The following is a 26,326-nucleotide window of genomic DNA, read 5'->3' on the forward strand; positions in this document are numbered from 1 at the left end:
CTCCAGTGTTATTGAATTAACCAAAATTCATTAACACTGCATATTTAGTTAGTTTTTTAGTTTATGTTCCACCAAAATAAAATTGTTGTTACCTTCTTTTTAGGGCCCAAACAGGTCAAAGAGGTTATTTTAAACAGAAAAAAACAAACACTGTAAAACAATGATTGAAGTAGAAGTCCAAAAATGTATGTGACAGAACATTTTCATAACTATCTCACAACCCCTTAGTAACAGAGTCAAAAGTCTGGGATAGAATGACGTCCAACAATACTTGAAATAATAATGATGAACTTTGCACTTCGATAAATGCAACCATTTTATTGTAAAATTCCACAGCTATGTGCAATTCCCTTATGAAAAGGATTTTTTCCAGTACATGTATAATATATTATGCAGACCCTAACAGAATGGATCAGTGCCCCTTTTATACAATACTCAAATATACATAGATGGCAAACAACTAACATACTGTATGTATGAGGATCATATGAAAGTTATTTTGTTCTGCGATACCTTTGTACTGAGCTCTTGTAGTTTCAGTGCGTGTTATTTTGTTTTCTGTAGTTTGACAAAATACATAACAATAGAAAATATCTACATGTGCTGTTCACATATAAGTCTCATTTGTGGGTCCCAAAACAAAGAAATGATCACTTTATCAGAGAGAAGTACGGTGTAATAAAAGTCCATGTCAATGCAGGCAAAATACTGAAAACAGATGTAACAACGCTTTGAATTAGTTCCAATTCTTCAAACTAAAAAAACGTAATCAACATGCACACTACTGAATATAAACACGTTTCATCTCCAATTCACCTTTATGTCTTTGCATTTACAGTAGAGTGCACAAAAACATAATAAACAAATAGAATCAAGCTTTTACCATCATGGGAAAAAAATGCTTTGAAGTGTTTTTGCACCACTGTTAAAACACACCCAAAAACAACAAACAAAAACCTGAAAAAAAACAAAAAACCCCCGATAAAATAAAAATAAAAATCACATGCTTGGTTAGCACAACGCTAGGTTTGTAAACAAAGTCACATATAGTCTGAATCAGAAATGTGTTCTAGTTTACCCTGATACCATAATACGTTTTTACTGCTCTGGCCTACATTTCAACAGCTGCTTTTGTTTCAATAACAACAAAAACAAACAAAAAAACATAAAAAACTAAAACAATAGCTGTGTCCCAATCCAGGGGCTGCAGCCTTCGAGGGCCGTATTTGAAGACCGACTGCGTCACAGCGGCGCGTCGAAGGCTGTCCCAATTCCGAGGCTCCTTCAGATGCGGCTGACAAATGCGCCCTCTGTTACCCGGGCTGCGAAGGATGGCCCAACATATCCCGAGATTCCTTGCGTGCTAATTCAAACGAGAAGGCAGACTCTTGCACGGTCGAAAGAATAAACTTTAAAATGTAAAAGTTTTTGGTTTCAAAAGCTAGCGTTACACAAGTTTACAAAAACCAAAGGGCCCTTGAAACAAATCATCTTTAAAATAATTTAAAGATGTATTATGATTAAGATATGTATCGTTAGTTATGCTAGCTAGTTAGCCCGCTAGCTATCTGTTGCTAGGCGACAGGAGCAGCATTTGGTGAAGCAAGGGTAAGGGCGGGAACAGCTGACGCAAACAGGAAGTCCTCAGTAGAACAGACCGTCTCATTTCAGTTCCGCTTTAACGGTCTACACAGGCTATGACTGGCGCATCCTCCGTAGACCGCCTCCTTCGCAGGCTGCAGCCCCTGGATTGGGACATTGCTAATGACTGAGGGAACGTCCGTGTATGTAACACTCACTTTTAGCATATGTTTCATCTTCCACAAAGCAGTCGGAGCGGATTCACATATGATAATACAGTTTGATATTCTCTATTGCATGTGTGTCAGTTTGGCACTTTATAAGATGTAATCACTCTTGAACACTTCTGTAAGCTACTGAACACTGATGATGACCAGTCTACATTGCTATTGACACACTTACGTCCCTAACGATGTGTGTGTGTGTGTGTGTGTGTGTGTGTGTGTGAGAGAGAGAGAGTATGTGCACACTGAAGACAGGTTCGGACTACTAAGTAGCAGCTTCAGAACACAACAGGACCACCGTTAAATACAAAAGGGAAAGAAGTTCAGGAGATATGAGAAAATCTGGTAAATGCATATGCTCGTACCATCACCGATGCTTCTGAATGATGGCAGATATCAAGACCAATGGAGACTTGTGGTGGTGGGAAAAAAAGTGGAAATAATTAATAGTCACTTAGACGAGCAAAATGTTCTTCTTCTGGTGGCTCGGGAACTATTTTTTGTGTCTTTTTTTTTCTCCCTGAAAATATTCAAGTCTACTACTCAGAAGCTGCACAACAGATAATGTTGCAACTCACTAATTGAACAGATATAACAGTGTGACAGGCCTTTGTGAGAGTAGTGTATACATCGATCACAACATAGAAAACACAAGATAAATAGGCTCAAGCTCCATTGACACACCAACAAAAATGTAGCATTGATATAAGTGACAGCATTCTGTGTTTCTTTTTAGGGGCTATATGAACATAAAATACAGCTTCTGTCAAGAAAATAAATAAATAAATACCATTAATGAATAAATAAATAAATACCCCCATTACCCCCAGAGTATTCTACATGGTCAGTCCAGCATAATACAATAAGTCTGATACTGTATGATGATATACTGTAACAATGCTGAAATTACAAAATATACTATACCCTTTTACAAAATCCCAAGGGCTGGACGAGCGTTTTCTTCCTTTTATTATCTATGTACATGAATGTGATTTACACCTATTCCTCGTGAGTTTACAAATCCTACCCGAAGCACGGCCTCCATTCGTTGCATACTGGTGTCTATCAGAATTCATCTGTAAGGGGCTGTAATGTTATCATACACAACATTTACAGTTCAGATGCTTTCGCTGCGTTCTCTGCTGTCTTTGACATTCAGAGCTTATTTTATTGGGGAAAAACTAATAAAAGAACGATGAATTTCTGCCCAGCCAGTGAATCAAGTTCCTCGGTGATAATTGACATTCTCAATGCGTTACAAGCAAATGCTTTTATATTTTAATAAAGCGCCTAAGTTAATTTATCATCAACTTTTTTGTTTGTTTTGCTGCTCAATATCGCAGAATGGCACATAGAAAGAATCCTGCTCTATTGCAGAGACCGCAAACCCCCCTACAGCTGTCTGTATTGACATTTCCATTAAAGAGTAGATTAGTTTGAATTCCTGTACTCGAAGGCAAAACACAGCGGCAGTTATCTCTCTGCTAATGTAAAGGGCAAACAAAAGGATCAGTTTTTTTGTTAAACAAAATCAAACTTTTTTTCAGTTCCTCTTTTTAAAAGCTTGCATAACCAAAATACAACAGCGGTGTGTCATTATGTAAATGCTCGCTTTTAACAGCAAGTGGAGGAGGGGGTGAGAGGTCAGTGTTGTCTATACAGTAAGCTAATGGCTGTGAGGAAAATGATTGAACCAGGTGTCTGGCCTGAAATCCCGGTCCGATCCTCCCACCTGTATGCAAAGATGATTCCCTCAACTTCAAAATAATGATGAGCTGGGCACTTTTTTTCCGATTAAATTTTCCAATTTTCCTAGAAAAGAAAGTAGAATTAAATCCTGAATGATAATCAACAGTGCTCTTTTTTTGTAGTTTCCATAGCCAACGTTAGAAGACCATAAAACATGTTGATTTTTTGGCCTGAAAGGTGCATGCAATAAATGTAAACCACTATGTAATAGTAAAATATATACAGTGTCTGTACAGTTTAGCATTGTTCATAAACAGCATCATCTCTCTATGACCACACATAGAAAATGTTTAATTGTGCCAACACTTGAGCTTAAAAATAAATTAGCATTGTCAAAATGAATTTGATGTCACTGTCTAACTTAGCTCTATTAAAGTGCTTCAGATTTTGTGTTTTCATCATGGAAAGTCAGAAAAAAACAAGTGAAAATGATCGGACATGTTCATGTCAGCTATATTTTTCTCATAGATGTTTGCTGTGATCTGCATTGCTGTTTATTTCAATTATTTACCGTGGAAGGAACGATAAAGCAACTTGTAAAAACCCCTTTGAGAAACAGGAAATTCCAAAATAAAAGCCAAGAACCAAATCATGAAAACAAAAACTAGAACTCCTGTAAATCGCTCGCACAATCAATGTCTCCACAACACGTCTACAATCCTTCTCACACCAGTTAAATGTAATGCTACAACATTTGCAATGTCTGTCAAAGTTTTCAAATGACAAAAATTCAGAGAGATTAAAAGTGAAGAGTTAAAGGAAATGCTTGAAATCAAAACATCTTGTGTTGCAGTGGGTCCCCCTCCTTGAAAATGTCCCTTGCTGGCACAGAGCATATGTAGAATGTAATGAGCTGTATGATGAGGCTGGATACACACCCAGGCCTAGAGATAGAGATAGGAGACCCAGTAGACCAGGTTGAAGAGACCAAACGCGGTGGGGAAGAAGATGCGTGCGTACGAGTCTATCTTGGCGATGCGGATGTGCAACCTCCCGTGCCGCCAGGCTCCTGAACGGCAGTCTTCGAAACAGCAGAAGAAGCTGGTGCAGTCCTTCCCGTCCAGGCACTCGTAGCCGTACTCCTCGTCCCGCTCCTGCATGTGCGTGGCGTTGTTCATCTGAATGGCCGTGGCCGAGCGTGGGCGGATGTCTACCGTGGGTGTCTGCTTTTAACAGGACGAAATGACACAGTTAGCCTTCGGAGTCTCGGAGTGTCGTAATCAAGACCTCACTGACATAACAGGGGACCTAATTTGGCACTTCATTTTCTGTCATTAGCCAGCACAATGTAATTTGCACCTTTAACTTGCCAAAGGACCAATTAACATTGAGGAAATACTTATGGAGCTATAACTAGCACCTTTGGTTGTAATTAGTGAGGCTGATAGTGACAAGCAGGGCTTGACATTAACTGTTTTGCTCACCAGCCACTGTGGCTAGTGGTTTTCCAAAGTTACGAGCCACTCAACATTTTCACTAGCCACTATTTCCTTTTTCCTTCACCTTGTCGCAGCCATACGTCCTACAGTCAGCGCAGCTACATAATTTTCTTTGTTGGATCATTATCAGCCAACCTCGACCTGACCTTTTAGTCTTTTCTTTTTCTTTGTCATCTGTTTAATCAAGTTTTCTCGTCTGTGTTGTCTCCTCCCCTGGCTTTGTTACACTTCTGTGCAGCCACATTATGATCCTTCACATGTGTGGTCACTGGCGAGCAACCGCAAGGCAATACTGCGTGCAGGTAATGCTCATGTCCCGCTCTGTATGCAAATGAACACGGAGCCTCATAAACCTTAATAAGACTTTAAAAAACATCATATAATACAATAAACTGTGATGCAGACTAACAGCACAGAGGGGGAGAGCTGCTGCGCAGGCGCAGAGAGGGAGGGAGCAGGTGAGTACGGACTGAAGTGATGACGTGAAACTTTGTTTGATGATGAAGCCTGACGCCTGTGTTCATCAGTGAAATATATGAAGTACACAGTATATGGAGAGTTTATACTTTATAGGAGCCTAGCTGTGCGCGGAAATACGGACAGATCGCGACGTTATTGAGCCAGGTAGAAAGACAGATCTGTATCATATCTCCTCCTCCCTGCGCAACATGATAACTGATAAACTACGCGTGGATCACCTCCGGTTCATTTCATTCACAGCCCCTGGACGAAGTTGCTTTATAAAGATGATTGTTCATGGAAATACGGGGAAAGATCGCGACCCTATTTAGTCAGGGGCGGAGTATGAGAACCACACACAGATCGGTGTCATTACTGCGCTGCATGATTATAAACTGCTCACTGCTTGCAAACCGATAATAGATCACACTCTGGATCATCTCTCTCTCTCTCCGTGCTGTCTCTCCATCTCGTCGGTTCCGGATTGTCCCGTATTAAAAACTTTAAAGCAGTCTCCTTACTGAAGGAAAATAGAATGCCACTCGACAGAGTGGCTAGTGAGAATGAGTGAGTCACCCAACACTGCCCAATTCTACCTGCATTTGGCAGGTTGGAGAGTGTTAATGTCAAGCCCTGGTGACAAGGGTCAGTCCCTGTGGAAACTTATGATGACAATTACACCTTGAGGCTGGCTGATGAGGCTGTCATAATGTTTTGAGTGCAGAAGTCACACATTGCTTTATTTTGCAGCTATATTAAGCTAGTGCTTTTTTATCTAGATGATGCTACTGCTGTTTCACAATACTTCCTAATGCAGTGAAAACACAGATGACAAAAGTCTAGGTACAGAATTTAAAGTGTTTTTAATGCCCAGTGACTCAACAAAATGTCATCATTTGAATCTGCATTTCCGCTATAAGCATTTCTTCTGAAACACACTATATAAGATATGTTGTAACTGGCTTATGATGCATCATAAAGCCAAGCTTAGGGAGGAGCATGTGTTGGCAGATGTGCAGCACACAGCTCAATATTTCTCCAGCCCACTCGCTGTGTCACTAAACGGGTTAAAATAAATCTCCTTTTCAAACAGTGCTCAACCACTGGAGGGCACATGCCTTTCATTTGTGAAGCTTCCTAAAATAGGACGGTGACATCAGCAGAGTCTGTGGCCCTGTCATTCTAAAGGGAGACAATTAGCATTCAAACCCAACGTTTTCATCAGCTTTTATCTTGAAAAACCACGCCACCTTTGCACAAATTAGAACTCGGGCTGTTTGGCAGATTAAATGCTTCCCCCCTCCCCCCGCCTTTTTGGCAGCAATGGAACATTCCATGACCTTGCTGATAAACTAGGGTGTCAAGCTCATCATTTAAAGAAGACTCGGTGAGAAGAGCATGCTCCAGAGTTCAACTTCTGAAAATTTCACATCACCGCTTTTCCCTCAGACAAGTGCCAGGAGCTGTCATATAGGCTGTTCTTTATGTTTCGTCTTTGTTACACGACTGCAGCAGCACTCCTTATATATGCTGCACAGTGCGTATTTATGCTCTGTATTGTAAGAAGGTGATGTATTGTTATATCACACCACTGAACAGGAAATAGATTTTTCCCCCTTTTACCACATAGATGTTTTTGCCCCCATTTCTTTGTATCTACAATACGCATGCTTGCTGCAAAAAAATAGGTCATTGCAGTTTTAGCTACAACATAACATTATCTGCTGTAAGCATGCATCCTCAAACAAGCTTAAAATACTTAAACTTGATTGGACTGTTCATTCCCTAGACCTCCTCATCTTAGTGAGTGCACAAACCTGCTGTCCCTTTGAAAACCATACATAACCACAAACAAAACCACATAGGGGGTCAGGTTCAGCATTTTTGTCCTCATTTGGCGGACAGTATGTTGAGTTAATGAGGGGGATTAGCGGGAGCAGGTTATGACTCAGTTCTCAAAGGGGATTGGTTGCACTGGAGGAAAGCGCAGTGGAAGCTCAAGCAGAAGGAGCATTAAGAGCATCCTGCCGCATGGCCTGGTCAAGCTGGGCTGTGCTGAGTCGGTGTTAGCAGAAATAATAAGAAAAACAACAAAGAAACAACACAGTGGCAACTTTAACCGGCTGAAAGTAGACAACCTCTCAGAGAAACCCAAAGCCTGAAAACAGTCTGGAGCATTACTGGAGGATCCCTTGGTTTTGTGGCTCAAGCTGAATATTTGATAGTAGTGTTTAAATACTGCAGGTGGATTTTTCAGGAGTGCATTTAGACTCATGTGTTGGCTGAAAATCTAACTGACCCAACCTAAATAAATCCCTCCTGGTAAGAAAAAAAGCTGATACTAAATAAACTAAAAAGTCCGTGTGACCTCTGAGTGGAAAAGCAGATTATCTTGCCTCGACTAGCGTGTTCGGTTAAATTTAGATCTTCGCATGCTCCCGCCCACCCTGGATGCTTTTTGGGTGTTTAAAGATTAGCATGCGTTAATCTTCTGAATGGACCTCCAAGTATAATTAGACTTAACACAGTGCAGGGGTTGTCTGTTTCAGTCTGTTAAGGCTCTGCTGACTCTGTAGGAAGCGTCAGGTTGAGAAGCCCAACAAACACACAGGTATAGATTTACTGGCAGGAGAGGGGAAAGAAGAAGAGGAAGCTATTGCAGCGGCTGCTAGTTCACTGTGGTTACAACAACAACAAAGAGTGAGACAGGACAGAGGGAGCCAGAATGAGTCCACACTGGGCCTGGGCTAATACATTCCTCCGGACATGGGATGTGTGGGATGCTTATTGGAATTTTTAAAAACTGCTGTCTGGCTGGCTGCCTCCGCACTGTGCACTACAGAGTGCCCCTTATTTTTAAAGTTATCTCTGATTCCTATTCAGTAACTGATGAGGAGAACAGTAAGAATGCAGGTACATATAGAGGGGATAGAAAGAGGCGTGTCTGCTGGAGAACAGACAGAAAAGCAGTGAGGTGCTGGGGGCTCAGAGAGCCAAAATGCATCAGACACATGCAGTCAGACACAGGCAATATACCTTTGAGGAAAAGAGCCGGAGGAGCTTTTGTCCAGACAGGAAACAAAGAATATGTGGAATTGAAAGAGAGTAACAAAAAAAACAAAGAAAACATGTAAACAGAGAACAAAAAAAAACATCAATAAAAAAGAAAAGAAACACAAGAGAATGTGTGAAATTACAAGCACTGTACTGTCTACATCAATGGAGAGAGAAGAAATATACTGCAGAGAGACGTACATGTTACAAACAGAGAAAGGGGGAGATGCATGGTGGGATATATATGTATCTCACATGCCTCTTACGCCAGCATCACCTTAGGGAAAATAGTACATATACATATTGCAAAGCTAGACACATTAAGTAACACAACGCTGAGTTCAAATACTTTCTGTGAGTGTAGGATTGTTAAGTTTTCACATTAGAAGGAAGCATTTGTCTTACACAGAAAGTCATCAAATTTAGCAGATGTTGTGAGAGAGACAAAACAAACTAACCGTCAGGAGTAAATCTGATAAATACATCTGATAAATAACTCTGCATGTCATTAGATCCACAGGAACCAAATAGCATACAAGAAGAAAAAGAAACCATGAAAGTTCTTCATTATAATTCCTCGATGTCCTGTTATTGCTACAGTTTAAACAATTCATGAACAGTGAAGACCTCCTTTTCTTGCATACTTACTCCTTTGGGCATCTTGGCAAGTCGTGCAGAGAACCTAGAAAAGCCCCTTTGAGATGGCAAACTTGCAATACGCTTTTCCCTTTTGTACCCATTAATTTGCCCAAGAAACAGTGAGATCGTGTGCAAAACCCTTAGTTACAGAAGCTTAAGTGCCCCACTGCCCCCCAGATTAAAAAAGAAATACCCTAACTTCAAACATATTTCAGTGACCAATATAGTTCATTTTAAAAAGGTGCTGCAACTTGGTTAATGTATCTAAGAAAATTCGGTGTATGAGACGCACTTTTAATACATTTCATCTAAAAAGTGGGCTCTGTCCTATATACCGGCGCGACCAATCTACCAGAATAAAATGCAGAGCGGTCTGTTTTTGTGTTACAATATTTTACCCAGATTATGGCGCTATCCGGTTGTTAAGTGTTGACGTCACACCTTCGTATTAAACTGTTTCCGGGTCCAAGCTGCTACGTCTCCTATTGATAATATGCTGCAGTGCTGTTTTCCTCGCTGTTTTAAGTGAGGAAAACTAACTTGATTGTTGCTAACGCTTCATCACGGACATGCGCCGTCATGATCGCCATTGCAGCCGCCACCCTCACAACAATCAATGTTCCCGTAGGCTGCCAGCTACCGCTAGCTACAGCACAGGTAGCTAGCAGGATTGCAAACTCAACATGGCGAAAACAGATGGTAAGCTGTAATTTGTGTGGTTTTAAACGAAAACAAATTTAAATAGTGTTGAAGTAACTCGTGTACACGTTTTTATTAATAAATAGCATTATAAAACCCCCCAAAAACAAAGGATTTTGTGGTAGATTTAAAGAATTAGCATTCAAAATCTTAATTCCTATGTCCATAAACATAACATGCTCTATGTTATTAGGGGGAATTCCTAGTCATCTAATCTCGGGTTAATTTACTCAGCTGCATAAGTGCTCATAAATTTGAGCAGAAATCACAGCCCTTCAATGGAGCTGCCATGATCTGTTGATGGATTTAAAGCTCGTATAAGGCTAACATGCTGACTCTCCAGTCATGTGACATGGCTCTAAATTACTAAGCGTAACAGATGTGTGGTGGATTATGAAAATGTTCGAGCTGCACGCCTCGCTCATTGAGTAATTTGACGTAGTGACCCATAGGAAGATGCTCCCTTAGGGATACTTAGCAGTGTGTGGCTGTTTTCTAAGGCTTATCTAAGTGCAGTAAAGCTGTGGAGGAGGGGCAGAGAGAGTGTGGGAGGAACTTGATCTTTCACCTAAATACAGGATAATGTAAACACTGTAAACATGTGGGACAGAGACATACTGTAGTAAATATATAATAATAATGTTGTAGTTGTACATTGTGAAAGAGAACAAGTTTTAGAAAGACGCTCACCGGGTTTTTCTTCTTCTTGTCCTTTTTGGCGCTCGGCTTCCTGTTGCTGACAAAGTAGTGCAGCGTGCCGTACTCTATAAGTGCGGCAAAGACGAAGATGAAGCACACGGAGACAAACAGGTCCATGGCGGTCACATAGGACACTTTTGGAAGGGATTTCCTGGCTATAGTACTCAGCGTGGTCATGGTCAGCACAGTGGTGATGCCTGGTAATGAGATCGAGGAGGACAGAGAACATGAGAATTGCTCTGAATCAAGACAAAGTACAAATGTGTGAGTTAAATTATCTGGCACTCTTATTCCGCCAGGAAGAACTCACTTGTATGTTTCATGTTACATTTGATTACCTATTTCTTCTAAAAACATGCCCCATAAAGCAATAATATTGTATTGTTAAAGTTGTTCACCTACAAAAATAGCCAACACAAAGACAGACATTAATACATATATCTAAAACACAGTTGGAAGGAAGCTAAACCATGCAACAGTCTTTCAATGTGTTGAAACATTTTTTAGATTCATACATTTTTCAACCTTAAAACACATGTACTCCTAGATGAATGAAAGTGCAAGATACATTTTGCATTTTAGAACCACATGAACTTGAGAAATACAATCGAAGGCCTATATGGTGGAAGGTGTAACAAAACATAAGCCCCTTTTACACTAAGGCGGGATTAATACGCCTCTGTAACACCTCGTCTTCTATGTAAAGCGCATAGAGGCGGGATGGTGGGGTGAAGTCGTTCCGTCTCTGAGCCGGCATCGGAGGTAGTAACATAGGCGAAACGGCTTCAGAGAAAACAGTGGATACAGCAGGGCGGAACAGCGCGGTGTGTGTCTCTGAAGCTCGGGCTGTCTGTTTACACCTTGCGCACGTTTTGCCTCCGCAACGCCAGAACACTATGTAAAAACACACACTGGCACAGCTTTACACCGACGTTGCCTGATCCAATGTAAAATGGCAAAGGCGGCATTTGGCAATTGCAGTGTAAAAAGAGCTACTGTAAGATACATTTTGCACTTTAGAAACACTTGAAAAACTTGAGAACAGTCTAAATAAAATTGTATATCTAAAGGGCCATAAGGTGAAAGGTGTAACAAAACTAAAGCCCCTTTTACACTGCCAGTTCAAGGCGGGATTATTTCTCTTCTTCTATGTAAAACGAGGCCTACCAGAGGCGTAACAGCATCAGTGTAAACAGTGGAGCCGGCAGGGCGCTGTTTGTTCACACCTCGTGCGTATTTTGCTTCCGCAACGCCCGAACACTATGTAACACACACTGGCGCAGCTTTACACCGCCGTTGCCTGGTCCAATGTAAAATGGCAAAGGCGGCATGATGGCGGAGCTTTGTTACAATGCTGTAGTGGAATTGGAGTGTAAAAAGGGCTAGTGTAGGGCTGTCACCGTACTGAATTGTGCTAACCACGGTGAAACACTAACGTGCCCTTATGGTTCGGAGGTTAACCACCGCCCCAGCCCACTGCCGGAATATGTTTTGCTTATTTAACTACAGCGCGTTCCCCAGATGGTAAAACATAATCAACATGAGTGAACACAGCATGAGCGGTGGAAACGCGAGTTTATTAACCACTACCAAGTTCATATCCTTAATTGTTTAAATGAAATCCATGGTGACTGGAGAGAGGGTTGAAACAGCGGTGCTCTGACAGTCAGCTTTCTTTTGCTGATTACTGTGATTTTTAAAACGACGTCGTTCAAAATGCTTCTCTAGGACGTATGGATAGTGAGTTTACAGCATCCCTTTAGATTCTAATGAGACACAGGACGGGTACGGGCAACATCACTGGGTCTATGATAAAAAAATGAATCGCTGTGATGACGGTCACTGGGTCCACCCAAGTAATTATGAATTATTTTAAGCAGTGCTGAGCAAATTTTGTAAATAACAATGTTTTGTAATAAAATTAAGTTTTGTCACTGATACACTGTATACGTATATAAAGGAGGAGTCAATTCAGCGGTTTCATTGTAAGCTCTTAACGGTTAAAAGTGCATTAGGGGGAAAGTGACCAGCTGTTATACTGTCCCCTTCATCAACATACTTTACCGCTTTAGCCGCCATCGACCACCACACTGTAACACTACACTCCTTTATCGGATAAGCCTCTGTTTTAATCACTCTGTCTGTGTCTAAAGATGATGCAGATGGAGGAGAAGTGACGGCACACGACAAGAAAATGCGTTTAGACTGTAAGTACACAGATACAGCAGATTAGTAACAAGCAGCACCAAAACTCCAACAACAAACAAGCAAGAGGAAAAGAGCGCCTCCTTTCTTTAAAGAGACCCGACATGTAGAGGGAGATTATTTATGTCTAAATTTACCAGGAACTGAAAGACACCAGTCTGCACTAAGATTATCACAGCAGTATTGAGAGTGAATTGATATATTTCTGGACGGCATTGAAGGATTAAGAATTATGTCATCTGCATTAATCCGCTTCCTAACCACCTGGCTTTCCGTACCTCCCGCATCATCTTTCAAAGGAAATTAAGATATTCCACTCTTGGTACATTTTTAGCAGGGAATTAATAGTGTTGTTATTTCGCCTGCATATCACGTCTGGAGCTGCAGCAGAAAACAAAACAAGCTATTTTTAGAGAGATTAATGATGGAGGGAGTAATGATGATAGTGAGGTAGGATGAGGGTCTCTGCCTGCAGGGATTGCTTTACATTCAGTGATGCTCGCTAATGATCCCATCACATGGACCTGAGGTCAGGATTTAGAGCCGTAAGGAGAGCTGACTAAGGAATAAGTTACTGCAGCGCAAGTGAACTTTGGAGGATGTCCACTGGACGCCAAGGGCAAGTTCAAAAGTTGACAAATTTCCTTGAATCTTCACATTTGCCCTCATTTTTTTCCCTCTCCGTGTCCTTTTGTTGCATGCAGCGAAGAGGCCACCTGCATTATTACAGTGCTGAGGCTGCATCTCTGCATCTTCCCCGCTGTATTGCATAATTAATGCCTCATTAAGGCATGCATGAAAACATATGTGGCAGGAGAGGCTCTTCTAATCAAGACGGACTAGATTCCTGAGCAGCTGCCCCGTCTCAGCGGAGAGAGAGAGAGAGAGAGAGAAGGAGGGAAGGATTGTGATGGAGGAGACAAAAAGAAAAAGGAGAGAACAGCAGGAGATAGAGGAAGCGTAAGCAGACTGCTTTTCGTACGAGGTGGTGTGTGACCACCACAGGGTGCTTGATGGGTTTCACGGCAGGGAGTAATTAAGGCCAGGATAGCTAATGAACCTCGCCGATATAACTGCAGCATATGTTTGTTTGGGCTGGGTGGACGGACTATAAGAATGAAATACAGCAAACACTCTGTCAGGCTTCATGAGCAGTTACAGGAGAGAGGTGGGATATGGCTTTCAAATTACAAACAGGAACGAAAATTTAAAGCTCCTGTGAGGAGTTTTTCGCTGGTTATGGAACAGACTGAAATAATTCTGATGACTCTATATTAGCTACAAAACCAAATCATCAGCGACAAGGCAAAATTTTAAAGTGAGGGATACATGTGAGTGTTAGAGAAGACAGGAAGAGATTTTTTGTTTAAAAATAACAGTTAAGCATGTACACAGCTTTGTCCACAGGGGGCGCCAAAATCAACACAAACCAAAAGTTCCTCACAGGAGCTTTAATAAATCACATAAAACTTAAATTATTTTCTGCTGACTTTTAACTTTTTTAATTGCTGTCAGCAATGACAGCGGATCATCAAAATCACAGGCAAATGCAACTTTATTGATCTTTTTTACCTAATGATGTCCTGGCAGGTACGGCGTCCTTGTTGATCCAGAATGAGACCCAGGAAAGCACAACGATCAGGGTGCAGGGGATGTAGGTCTGAATGGTGAAGTAGCCCATTCTCCTGCTCAGGTCAAAGAACACGGTCAGCACCACGTAGTCTCCTGGAGAGAGATAAACAACGATGGAAAAGAAAGACGGAGTTAGGGCAGCGTGGAGTGACCCAAAGTTCTTTACTGTCAGAGCAGTTTGGAATCTGTCTAACCCTCTTCAATGTCTTCACAATACACTGACCAGGTTTGAAGAGGATCAGACGAAGTCCCTTGTCAAAGTATGAACCTCGTGAATATGGCAAAATAGGCCAAAAAGGGGGACAAAATACAAAATGGCAGACCTCCTGTTGGGTTTCGGGTATGTCCATAATAGACTTTTTTATTGGTCCTGACATGATACATATGTGTACCAAATTTTGGTACATGTAGGTGAAACCTGCTGGAGGGGCTGAATTTTTCTCCACTTTGAGGGGGCGCTATTGAGCCATTTTACCACGCCCATTCACAAGAGCACTATCACGCATACATTTCCCTCACTTCTGATGCGCTTGCAAATTCTGGTGAGTTTTGGGGCACGTTAAAGCCCCCAAATAAGCAATTCATTTGGTGCGAGAATAATAATAATATTAATTCCTTGCATTCCAATACGGTCCTCGTACTGCGTTCAGTGCTAATAACACTACGATGACAAAATCAGAACAATAAAAGCAGAAGTGGGAGGATTTAAATTTGCACGTGTGTGGAGAAAATGTCATGTAAAATACTGATTAGTCTTGATAATCAGTGCACTGACAGGGCTGAAAAATACTGCAGGAGGTGGACAATAACCACAATCTATTAAATATTTTCACATGATCTCAGTTAGATTAAAGAAAACACAAACACCACGAATCAGTTAAACACACTGCTAAATCATAGACTAATCAATATGTAATGTTGTGTAACCGAACTCCACACTGCTTGTTTGCCCGAGGCAACTCGAGATCTAAAACAAAACGGACTGATTCAGGGAGCTGGAGCCGGACTTGCTTGAATACACACACACACACACACACATACACACGCATACACAAAGCCACGTCTCCTGCCAGTAGTTAGTTGGAACATGAGCACCAGCATCCAGCTGATGATGAGCCATCCCTGGGCTGCCTGTCTGACCCCGGCAGATGTTGGACGTTAGGAGGTTGAGGTTAGCTGAGCCCAGATAGACCTGACCCTGGCAATATGGCTCATCTGCCCTGCCTGTTTAAAATGCATACGAAGCACACACGGCTGCGCGCATGCTTGCACCCTCCAGCACTACACACTCACACACTTTCTTGCATCTATCACCCTTGCAAGGAGCATGAACAGGAAAAGGACAGGCATGCAAGTTCCGGTGCCGTCAATGCCCGCAGCAATACTTGCCAATAGTTCCTGTCCTCTTTAGCTGTCTACCTGTGTACCTGTCTGTCTGTGTCTCTGGGTGTAATGGCAGTTCACCGCTGGCTCCAGCTCAGTCAGTTGTCTGCTAATTGATTAACATCAGACTGTTAAGAGTGTCGGAAACCTCCCCTGGCCTCTCGCTGTGGCTCGTAACCTGCAGGGCACAAAGCTACTCTCTCCCTCAGCCACTATCTACACTGTGCGTGTGTGTGTGTGTGTGTGTGTGTGTGTTTGAGCAAGAGTGTGTGTTTTAGCACCCACAACACATGGAGCAGTCTCTGCAGCTGGGGACTGAACAGCTGGCTAATAATGTTCCTCATGAGAAAGGGCGCACAACACATACTGCAGTTTAGTGAAAAACAGCTAACATCTGTGTATTTGTGTGCTAATGAGAGACAGAGAGGCAGAGAGATGAGACTGTCAGTGTTTATTATGTCTGCGAACACGTGCGCTCGGTGTGAGCGAGTCCTCATCGTGTTTGGACGCGCACCAAGCCTTTGTGATTTATCCCAGCATGCACTTCTGTTCACCCAGCCAATGATCGCATCGTCAAATAAACCAAGTGCAATAACCTCGGCAGCACGGCCATAACTGTTCATATCACCATGTGTGCGTGTTTTCTGCTGATGCAGGCAGGTGTTGGGATATTACGGAGCGCCGCCTCGGTTTGTAGCAGTGCGGGAGACACATGAAGGCTGCTCTCAGGGGTCCCGCAACCCACTATTTGGTTTTTATTAACATCACATTAGCAGGGGCCCAAAACGGAGACCCCTGACAGCTGAGAAACTGCAGGTTAATACACTTCTTCCAGCTTGGTCAGCAGCACAAAGCCTCCTTCACATTACCTCAGACTCTTAATGATAATGGGATTTCCACCACAGGGGTGAGGTCGGCCGGTGTAAGACCCTCCTCTCTTCGTCTGTTCGCCAGTTTCATTATAGGCCGTGGGGCTTGCCAGGAAGACACTCTGAGAAGGTGTTATCGACCGGTGCCCTCCATCCTGGCAGGCTGATGTATCTGTATCAGCCCGCCTGCCATTACGGCTCTAGAGTAATGCATCAGTTTGTTAATGACTTCCTGATTCCACTCAAAACAAAATGGTTTCCAGTTCCATCACTGGTTTAAGTGTTTGGCTGGGATTTCACAACATTAGCGTATGGGGAGCGAATAGGTTAGTGCTGCAGATAAACAGTCCCAGCACAATTAGAAGACTCTGTGAACACTTTATATTCCACAGTTTCCTTTTGCATGCTGGTTGATCGCCTGCTTGAGTGGATTATAAAGGGACAAATTCCTTTATATCATTCTTATGTCAATCAATCCATTTTTGTTGCTCCAAATCAGCACAAAAGTTATCTCATGACAGTCCAGATAGAGCACGTGGATTGTGCTCTTTGTAATATCAACTACCTAACATTAATCCACCAATAGCTTCATTTTACCAGGCAGAAATCTGAAGCAGAACCAGACTAATGCTGCGTTCAGGACAACTCGAAAAGTCAACTTTTTCCAACCACCAACTTCAACCACAGACGCCAATCAAAGTCAGAGTTCCTACTTGTGAACTCGGAGCAGATTCATCTACCCCGACTTCACAGTGTGGAAGTTTCTACTGGGAAGTTCTCGAGTTCCCAGTTGTCTTGAACGCATCATAATTGTTGGTCATCCATCTGCCATGACTGGATGAGTGGAAGAAGAAGACATACTTATTAACCCCCTGTTATTACAAACATAGGCCCGAAACAGGACCCTATGGACATGCATTAATGGAGCGATCTCAGAGTGAGGGGGCTGCACATGGACCCCGAGCAGTTGGGGATTCTGTGCCTTGCACCTTGACAGTGGCCAGGAAAGTAACACCTCTCCAGCCACCAGCTCCAATTCCATGCTTGGTCCATCCCGGGACTTCAGCTGGCCACTCTCTGATAGACTGAGCTACCATCTACCCCACAGAGGAAGTAGGAAAGAGAATGCATAGAGAAAAAGCAGCTACAAAAATAAAAACAATATACTACAGACGGACAGAAATGTTCATGCTAGTTACAAAATCATTAAATCCTTGTGAAAACTGGTGCAGTCTCCTTGTGCGGTGGCTTTGGGGTGTTGCGGCGTACGTGTTAGTGTGCATTGCTGCCACAAGGAGTCGCCAGTGTCAGATACTTCAGAGTCCTACAGATTAAACATTAATATAATGCAATTGTATGGAGTATGGAGCTGTCCCCTTGTGTCTGCACTGTGGATGCAGTTGACATCAACTTTATAGCGTTTACCTTCGCCCCAAACCTTCAACAAGACTTCTGTTGCTCGTCTTGTTACTGTTGCTCCTTTAATTAGAATATACTGGATGTTCACATGTGCACAAACCTACGCCTGTGTGTGGGAATGTAGGTCCCTTTATTCCTCATGAGGCTGCAGCTGGAATATCAAAGCATCCAAGCCTTTGCGCTCGCCTCCCTCCTAATGGGAGCCCTCAGACTAACCTCAGCTAGAGCTCCCCATCCGTCAACGCCAAACAGACGAGGGTGCGTTCGCAAGAGTGTTCACACCCGATCTTCACAGGGTCTATAGAAAGAACTCCTTTCCCCCCCCCCCAACTCTGTTAGCACTAGGGTTGAATTTATGTATCGCCAAGAAGCTGTCAAACACAATGCAATGAGCCCACAGCCTTTCACATCTTTCAAAACAACACCCACATGTAGTGTGATATTATTGGCAGCCTCCATCCTTCATAATCATCCGCTCAACTTCATATGCTTTTTTCTTTATTAACGAGAATACTCTTCCATTCAGCGCGTCGTTATCACCAACATTCCTAAAAAGTCCTACAATCCTATCTTCTTACTGCTGTAATTACATCGCTATCAATTCAATCCGTTCCTTTCTGTTTATAATTCATGAATGAAAAATGCTGATGACAGCTGTGAGCGAAGACAACGGCTCAAGACTATTGTTTGTATTGAGATATGGTTTGAAGTATTTTTATTAGGATCACACATTTCCCTGGCAAAAGCGATTTACTACAAGCTGATGTAATCTACGGAAAGCAATAAAAAGTTGGCGGGGATGATCATTCATCAGAAAACAGCGACGCTTTGTTGTTAAAAGCCGCAGAGACGACACACTCAACAGAATTAGACACACTCGCACACGCAGCGGAGGACGGGGGAAAAAGATCAGTCTTCCAGTACGAGGGTGAAAATACAAGAAAAAGATGGATGCTTTATTATTATTAAAGCACAGAAATTGTTTTAACGTTCTGTATTTGTCGACCTGGGAGACGGAATGTGGCTGTACATTATTGCAGAAAAGCCACAGGGGAGTTCGTAGGAATGAAACATGATAATTCAAGACTGCTGACCCGTAGGAAAAAAACCGAAACCTGTCACACGAGAATATGATTGCGCTGGCAGCTAGACTGTAAATTGCTGTGGATATGGATGGGCAGGAGAGACCTGAGGCACATGCTGGCCATCCGCTGAAGGGAGACGAGCCAGACACATCGCAGAGCGGCTTGACAGGCTGTCTCACTGAGCTCCTCTCCTGTCAGGGGTCATCTGTATCAGAGGTGACAGCGGGTGCTACTGTGCATGTGTGTTTGCGAGACAGGCAGGACGCTCTGCTAATGACCTGGCTGATGCCATGGCTGCTTGCCAGGGTCAACAATACTTACAGAGAATGTTAAGTCACCACTTTCTGTGACATGACTCGGGGCTATGTGCCAGTGATTAACTAGTTACTTTAGCATTTTGTCTCCACAGGCGATACCGCTGCTTTTCCTACCCGGCAGTGGGTGGCGGGATGATGTCACGGCAAACAAGGCACAGCATTGTCATGGTGAGTAACTGCGGCAACACAGCGGCGTGATTAAACGGCAGACAGGAGGCTGCGGAGTTTGATTGCCTTGTTGTTAACATCGTAGCGAATGTGACGGAGACAGATGATTATCCCTCCCTCAGACACACTAATAGCTCTCAAATTATTGAGAGCAAGGCTGTTTAGAGGATTTATGACAGGTAGTAAGCAGCTGCCAAAACTGTTTTCCTTATTATTATTTAAAGATTTTAGGAGATTGTGGAAGTTAGAATAGCAGGGTCCAATTACTAACTATTCGAGTCTCCCGTACGCACACAAACACACAGCAATTTTGCCCGGTCGAAAGAACAGGCACTGTTTCTAAACTGGAATATTACGCCCGTTGGGTTTGCTGTGTGGCAATAAGACGATAATAACTTCATTTAACACAAACTGGTAAAGATTTTGCACCAATAAAAGTTTATCAGCTGAATAAATAGAGGTATTAAAATTAGATTTTGGCACAGGGGCCTTCTATGATTCATGCAACTTAGGCCCGGTTTTAATTGTTCTTCAGCGGTGCATATTACCAAACAAATGTCTAATTTATCAAATCGCTACAAAATAATTACCACACAGACAATCTGACAGTTGGCCTTACAGCCCAGCTGGTTATTCATTCCTGGCTTTTTTTGGTCACATCTCTTTTTTCATGCAGTCTTTTCTTCCTACATTTTTAAAGCAAACAGAAAAACGTTAAAAACACCCAAAGTCCATCAGTGGGCTTGTTTGTTGCCGCACAAAAACAAAGCTGATACGCTCACAAGCCTCTCCTCTCTTCCAGTCTTGCTTCATTGTATCTATTTGTTCCAGCGTACCTTGTCTAAAAATGGCTTCATTATCTCTTATTTGCACGCTCGCAGATGCGATTCTCGCTCATTACATAAGCCCCACGTCCTAAAATTCGACTCTCACGCTCCTCGCCCCATGTTTAATACATCACCTCTTTGGTCGTGCTTTTGTTTCTGTGTTGGCCCGGCGACAGGACTCGTCATCACTTAAAACAGTCACGGCACAGGCCTCTTTGTCCGACTCACACTTCTTTTAAAAGGAAAGATGAGCCGCGTTTCAAAATAAAAGCGGCTAATTTGGGAAAAACAAGAGCAATGAGAGGATAGAGCATGTAATGGAAAACTACAGGTACAAAAACAGCGGTCCAGCGGCCACGTTGTGTGTTCAGATTTGATTTGTGTGTGTTTGCTGTAAAAGAAAGTATACCTGAACACCTGGAGACACAGATGGATGAAGCGGTCACTTGATATTTTAAGACAAGCAGTCAGAAGATGGATAGAAAACATTTGCAGTTGTTCTCAGTACTATGTTTCATCATACACATACGAGCTGTGTCCCAATCCAGGGGCTGCATCCTTCGAAGGCCGTGTTTGAAGGGTCACAGCAGCACGTCGAAGACTGTCGGTGCGGCCGCCAAATGCGTCCTCCGTTTCCTGGGCCACAAAGGATCCAACGGGTGCATCCTTCCCAGCGTATCTTGAGATTCATTGCGCGCAAATTCAAACGAGCTGGTGGACTCTTAAATGACCGAAGAATAAACTTTAACGAGTAACTGCACACTTAAACATGTCGGCATTTCATGGGTTAGAAATGGCTCAACACGCCATCTGCTGTTTTAAATCGGCCCTGGACCTTGCCAGCCGATGGTGACGTAGACACGTCTGTTAGGGACAAAACTACGTGAATTAAATGTATTTTAAAAAAAGGAATGTTAAAGCCTGTCAATCAGAGGTGGGCGGTACACCCCCCGGCCCCCATCTTTGAGCGGGAGTCTGTGAAACCGCGCTCATTTTCAGATATATCCCGATCGACACATCATTCACTAGAGTTTACAATATTTTTGCCAGCACACTGTACATTAGCCTTCTAACTAACGTTACGTTACCACTCAGAGAATGCGCCCAGTCTCTCTTGCCCTAGCATTTCCTCGGCTCTGAAAGCTCCAGCTTCAGGCATTTGTGGGGCTGGAGCCAACGGCTCGAACTGATAGGGCTCGGGACCACCACGGTCCTCCACCACACTCAAGTGCTCTTCAGGGGAGAAGCCTTGTGGCTCCGTGTCGCTCTCGTCCATTTTTTCTCTGGCCAGGGGAGGGGACGTCACTGAGCTGCCGGACACACCCACCCCCCTCCACCCCCCTCTCAGCCCCTTGCCCACTTTGACCACTTTTTTTCAAAATTGTGCAGTGGGTGGAGTTATGGTCAGACCTGTGGGCGCAGTTACACTTTAAATGTAAAAGGTTTCAACTCAAATAGCTAGCGTTACACATTTTTTAAAACATGACAGGGCCCTTGAAACAAATTATCTTTAATATAATAGGTTAAGTTACTCGACGTTAGTTATGCTAGCTAATTAGCCTGCTAGCTACCTGTTGCTAGGTGACAGGAGCGGCATTTGGTGATGCAACGATAAGGACGGGAACAGCTGGTGATGCAAACAGGAAGTCCTCCGTGGACCAGACCATCTCATTTCAGTTCAGCTAACGGTCTACGCAGGCTACGAATGACGCATCCTCCATCGACCGCCTCCTTGGAAGGCTGCAGCCCCTGGATTGGGACACAGCTACTGTATCTTTTCAGCAGTGTAACACAAGAGTGATCGAACCAAATCCATCTTTAGTTGAAGCTTTACCGGTGCAGGAAACCACTGGTCTCTTTTAAGATAAAAGCCTTCTGAAAACTGTTGTTACAGCAGGAACAGCAGTTTGTCTACAATAAAAGACGGAGCACTGAGTAGTTAGCTTCAGCAATAACAACATCTGTGGCTGACACACCTGCAGAGCCTCGAACAGAAACTCAAAGGGCAAGGATGTCACAGCGCTGGCCATATTTTATGGCCCAGAACTGATCTTGTGCAATAAGACTACAACAGTTAGTCATCAGAACACTTACAACAGAACTCACAGAACATTTACCGAGATGAACGCTTAATCTCATCTAGTAATTTCTACTTTGTGCTAAAGAAGCAAATCTCCGCATTACAAGATGTCTTCAGGATAACTTTTCAGTCACAATAGCACAGTGTGGTGGTCTTCACAATTACTACAATGTAATTTAAATTTAAATTTGATGGATAAGCTCTGACAAACACTGTATAAGCCAAGACAATCATTGCCCATGGCTTTGTGCTCTTACAGATTAGAGTTTTGGATCCCTGGTTTTTAAGCTTTCTAATCTAATTAATCTGATTCAACATAGTGACTGAAATGCCCAAAACTGCAGCGCTGATTTATGCCTGCACATACTCAGACTAATAGCAATTCTTTCAACTAACTACATAATCACACATCTGTGCCAAAAAGGCACTCCAATAGAAAAAACATGCGTACTTGAAGAAACAGATATTTCCAATGCTGTAAGTCTTAAGACAGGATCTCCGCTATCCAGCATGAATATTAACAATGCATCCGCTCATACAGATTCATGAGCAGTTATATTCACAGATAAGACTTTACATTTAATTTCACCGTAGCCTTTGCTGGACTTACTTATAAAAGGCATCGGATACATTATAGAATACATGACACGTATTAGCATAATATGCACAGATAAGCCATGCAAGGCTCTTTTCAAGGATGGGTAATGTAATATCATGTGCCACATTTCACAATATTGATGCTGCAAAGTTTTAATACCACATAACAGAAAAAAGAGATTGAACTGTATTAATTGCGTCCATAGAATTCAGGTAATGTGCTGATTCATGGGAAACTGCTCCTTACAGAATGAATTAACCACACGCAGTCTGTTCCTCCTCTACGCTCTTCTTATTTCTTATGGTTAATTACTTTGAAGCCCTGGGTTGCAGAATATTACACAGGGCCAATAAGCTGATTGAGAGGACTATCTAAGACCCGAGCACGGAACTTTATAACATTTTATTGAGCAATGAGGGCTTGGCCCGAGAACAATGGCTCCACTGAGTGGCATCAACTTTGAACTGCTTTTAGCATCCAAGCCAGCTCTGCCCGCCTCATCAGGAGGAGACTGTTAAAGTGCAGCTTGTGTGTGTGCACCGCATGCAGATGTGAGCATATGACCCCTCATTCTGCACATCTCTCTGAAAAACAAGCTATTTTTTCACTTAACAATGACGTATGACATCAAATAGTATTTCTTAAGTGCTACACATTTCCTACTACATACAATTGCTATTCAGGTACTTGTGTATGAGAGCTATCTTACAGTATGAGAAATGCTTCTGTGCTTGTATTGTGATGAGTTCAGTGGTGGAATGTAATTCAGTTTATTAAAGTTATAATCTTGAAGATCTCAGTTGTGGTCTCTTAGGGGCCACCTATGGCAATAAACGGTGATTGTGGGAGCACACTTCCCAGATATCCAGACAGTGTTGCATGTGTGACGTCCACGGTTGGCTCCGGTTGTAACTCTCGATTTTCCTCGCTGACGGTCGCTTTCCTTTTTAGACTTTTTTGCCTTCATCTGAGCGTCCAATTTATTTTCTTTGGATTTTCACTTATTTTTGAAGTTGTATCTGTAGTCATCGATCTTTTCTTTGTTTGTTCAGCCATAGTAGATTACTGTTTACTCGCAACACTTGAAGAGACCGGAAAAGCAGCCGCATAATACTGCAAATCCTATTTTCTAAACAAAACCAGTGCAGTTCAGGGCTCTCAGCACTCAGCGTCAGCTGTGTTTTGTTGCTCTGCTCACAGCGCTCTCTGGGAAAAAAAGTTTAACTTTTGGAACCCCACAGCAATGTCACTACTCCCTCACTGACATATCAAAATCAAGAAGGGACAGGACTTAAGATATCAACTTTGTCAACAGCAATGGCGGAGGGGAAGCTAACCCTTTCGCTATTTCGAGGGTACAATTTCCAGGAGTTGAGCTACTGCTAACGCCAGGACACGATTCCTTTCCAATGTTTCTATGTTGTCTTTGTACAATTTCTGTAAGTAAAAGCAAATATTAAGCCTACAGAGCAATTTAAAACAGCCTAAACGATCATGACCGAGACAACTTTCGTAACCTAGCAACAGTAAGCGCCAGTGAGAAGTGCTTTGAAATTGAGGTCCTGGGTGCTGCCGGGGAATAAGACGTCATCAGTGGACACAGGCCCGTAACCTCCTCTACATTTTTTAGCAGCTGAAAACATTTTTTTCTGGCTAATAAAATATGATGCATTGTTAAATCAGCTTAAATGAAAACCCCTACCATTTCAAAATAGTGTTTAAATTAAAGCACTAGTAAAAGACAATTATATACCTTACATGATACTATGCCCATAGTAACTGCAACATAGACGTGGTAATGCTAAAGTATAGGAAGTAGTTATGCGAGAAGAAGTAGTAAAATGTATGATTGGCAGTGAATTCTTGTACCAGAGGGAGCAGAATTATTGGTCTAAGCTCCCCCTAGAAAGTTTCATCGTGACTTGAAGTTCCTGTGCGACCACCTCCCTCCTGCACCTTTAGACAAGGTCTCTCTCTTCTTCTCGAAATCAAAGATCAAGTCCATCAACTGAGGTCTGACCTCAGTCTGCTTCATTCTGTCTTGGTGAAAATTACGTTTCAAAACGACGAGAGAAGTCAAGAATTACATAAAGCTAAAACGACTGCATCTCTGAGACTGCATTGACCTGCTTCGGTATTGGCTGAACATCTTCTTCTTCTTCTTTTTCCCCCCTCAACTCCATTTCTTTTTTATCCTTGCATTTCTCCGCCCCATGACCTCCATCTTTGCCTGCTGGCAACCCAACTGAAAAACAAGAGCTAACAACAACCTCACTTATTTACGTCCACTGGCTCTCTCCATCTTTCTCTCTCTTTTTGCAAATTAGATGACTTTAATTTTGCAGTCAATGTATTCCAGTGGCCTAGTTTAAGGGAACTCATGTTGATGCTACACTTGTGCTGTGGAAAGATTTTAGATCATTAAAGTGGATAAAAAAGATGATAGAATTGACTTAAGTAACCTCTTCTCTTGGGCTTAAGTTGATATTCTTTTTTCCTCAACCTTCAGTCACTGCCTTCAATCAATACTCCAGCGTGCTACATAGTGTGTCCTCCAAAAACAGGAACAAACATCTTTCCAGAGAGGACTGACAACCCAACATGCCACAAAGAGGAAGAAGAAAATCTATGTCTCTAAATCTGTGCTCCTCTGCTTTGCACCACAGGCGCTCTTTTATATGCAGGTGGTGGTCGATGGGGAGGAAAACAAGAGCCTTATTTTCCCAAAGCAATCTCTGCTCCTATGGCCTATCACCAGCCGCTGTTCTCAGGTTTTAATTACCGGCTTATTAGACTGTCAACTAAGAAAGGCAAAGAGAGAGAAAGGGGGGAAGGGTAAAAAAAAAAATAGGGCACAGGAAAACACCGCATGCAGAAAAAAATCCCCTCTCCTTTGCGAGAGTAAGGAAGGAGTAGGATGGGGGAGGGCTGAGGGGGGTTGTACGGAGCGGACACTCGTGAATGCCGTTAGTGTATAGGGCGGGTTAGCATGTGTGCGTAGAGGATGGGAGAGTCGATGGGGAGGAGTGTAAATTGGTATTTAACTTCACAAAAGGAGGATTCGGGCTGAGTCAGAGCATTTTTCCTCCCACTCCTGCCCATCACAACTATCACCCTGAAGCAAAGGGGGAGAACGCACGGAGAGAGAGAGAGAGAGAGAGAGAGAGAAGGGGATGAAGGGAGGGGGGAGATTAGAGAGA

At 42.7% G+C, this 26,326-nt stretch overlaps 1 protein-coding gene across 4 annotated transcripts in view; it reads right to left on the bottom strand.

Annotated features, from left to right (window-relative positions):
- Nucleotides 1-277: 277 nt before the first annotated feature.
- gabrg2 (gamma-aminobutyric acid type A receptor subunit gamma2) overlaps nt 278-26,326 on the bottom strand; it is a 65,423-nt gene continuing 39,374 nt past the window's right edge. The window contains exons 7-10 of one of the 4 annotated variants that reach the window (XM_069678061.1): nt 14,321-14,473; nt 10,535-10,740; nt 8,489-8,512; nt 278-4,717 (exon numbers count right to left, since the gene is read on the bottom strand). In XM_069678061.1, coding sequence (XP_069534162.1) covers nt 4,439-4,717; nt 8,489-8,512; nt 10,535-10,740; nt 14,321-14,473 — 662 coding nt within the window. In that variant the 3' untranslated portion in view covers nt 278-4,438. Of the gene's footprint in view, nt 4,721-8,488; nt 8,513-10,534; nt 10,741-14,320; nt 14,474-26,326 lie in introns of all 4 variants that reach the window. The other 3 variants (XM_069678053.1, XM_069678077.1, XM_069678069.1) reach the window with 3 other exon arrangements.

The sequence above is a fragment of the Semicossyphus pulcher genome, unplaced genomic scaffold (assembly GCF_022749685.1).
Source record: "Semicossyphus pulcher isolate SPU_LCO1_2020_fin unplaced genomic scaffold, fSemPul1.0.p SCAF_10, whole genome shotgun sequence".
Lineage (NCBI taxonomy): Eukaryota > Metazoa > Chordata > Actinopteri > Labriformes > Labridae > Semicossyphus > Semicossyphus pulcher.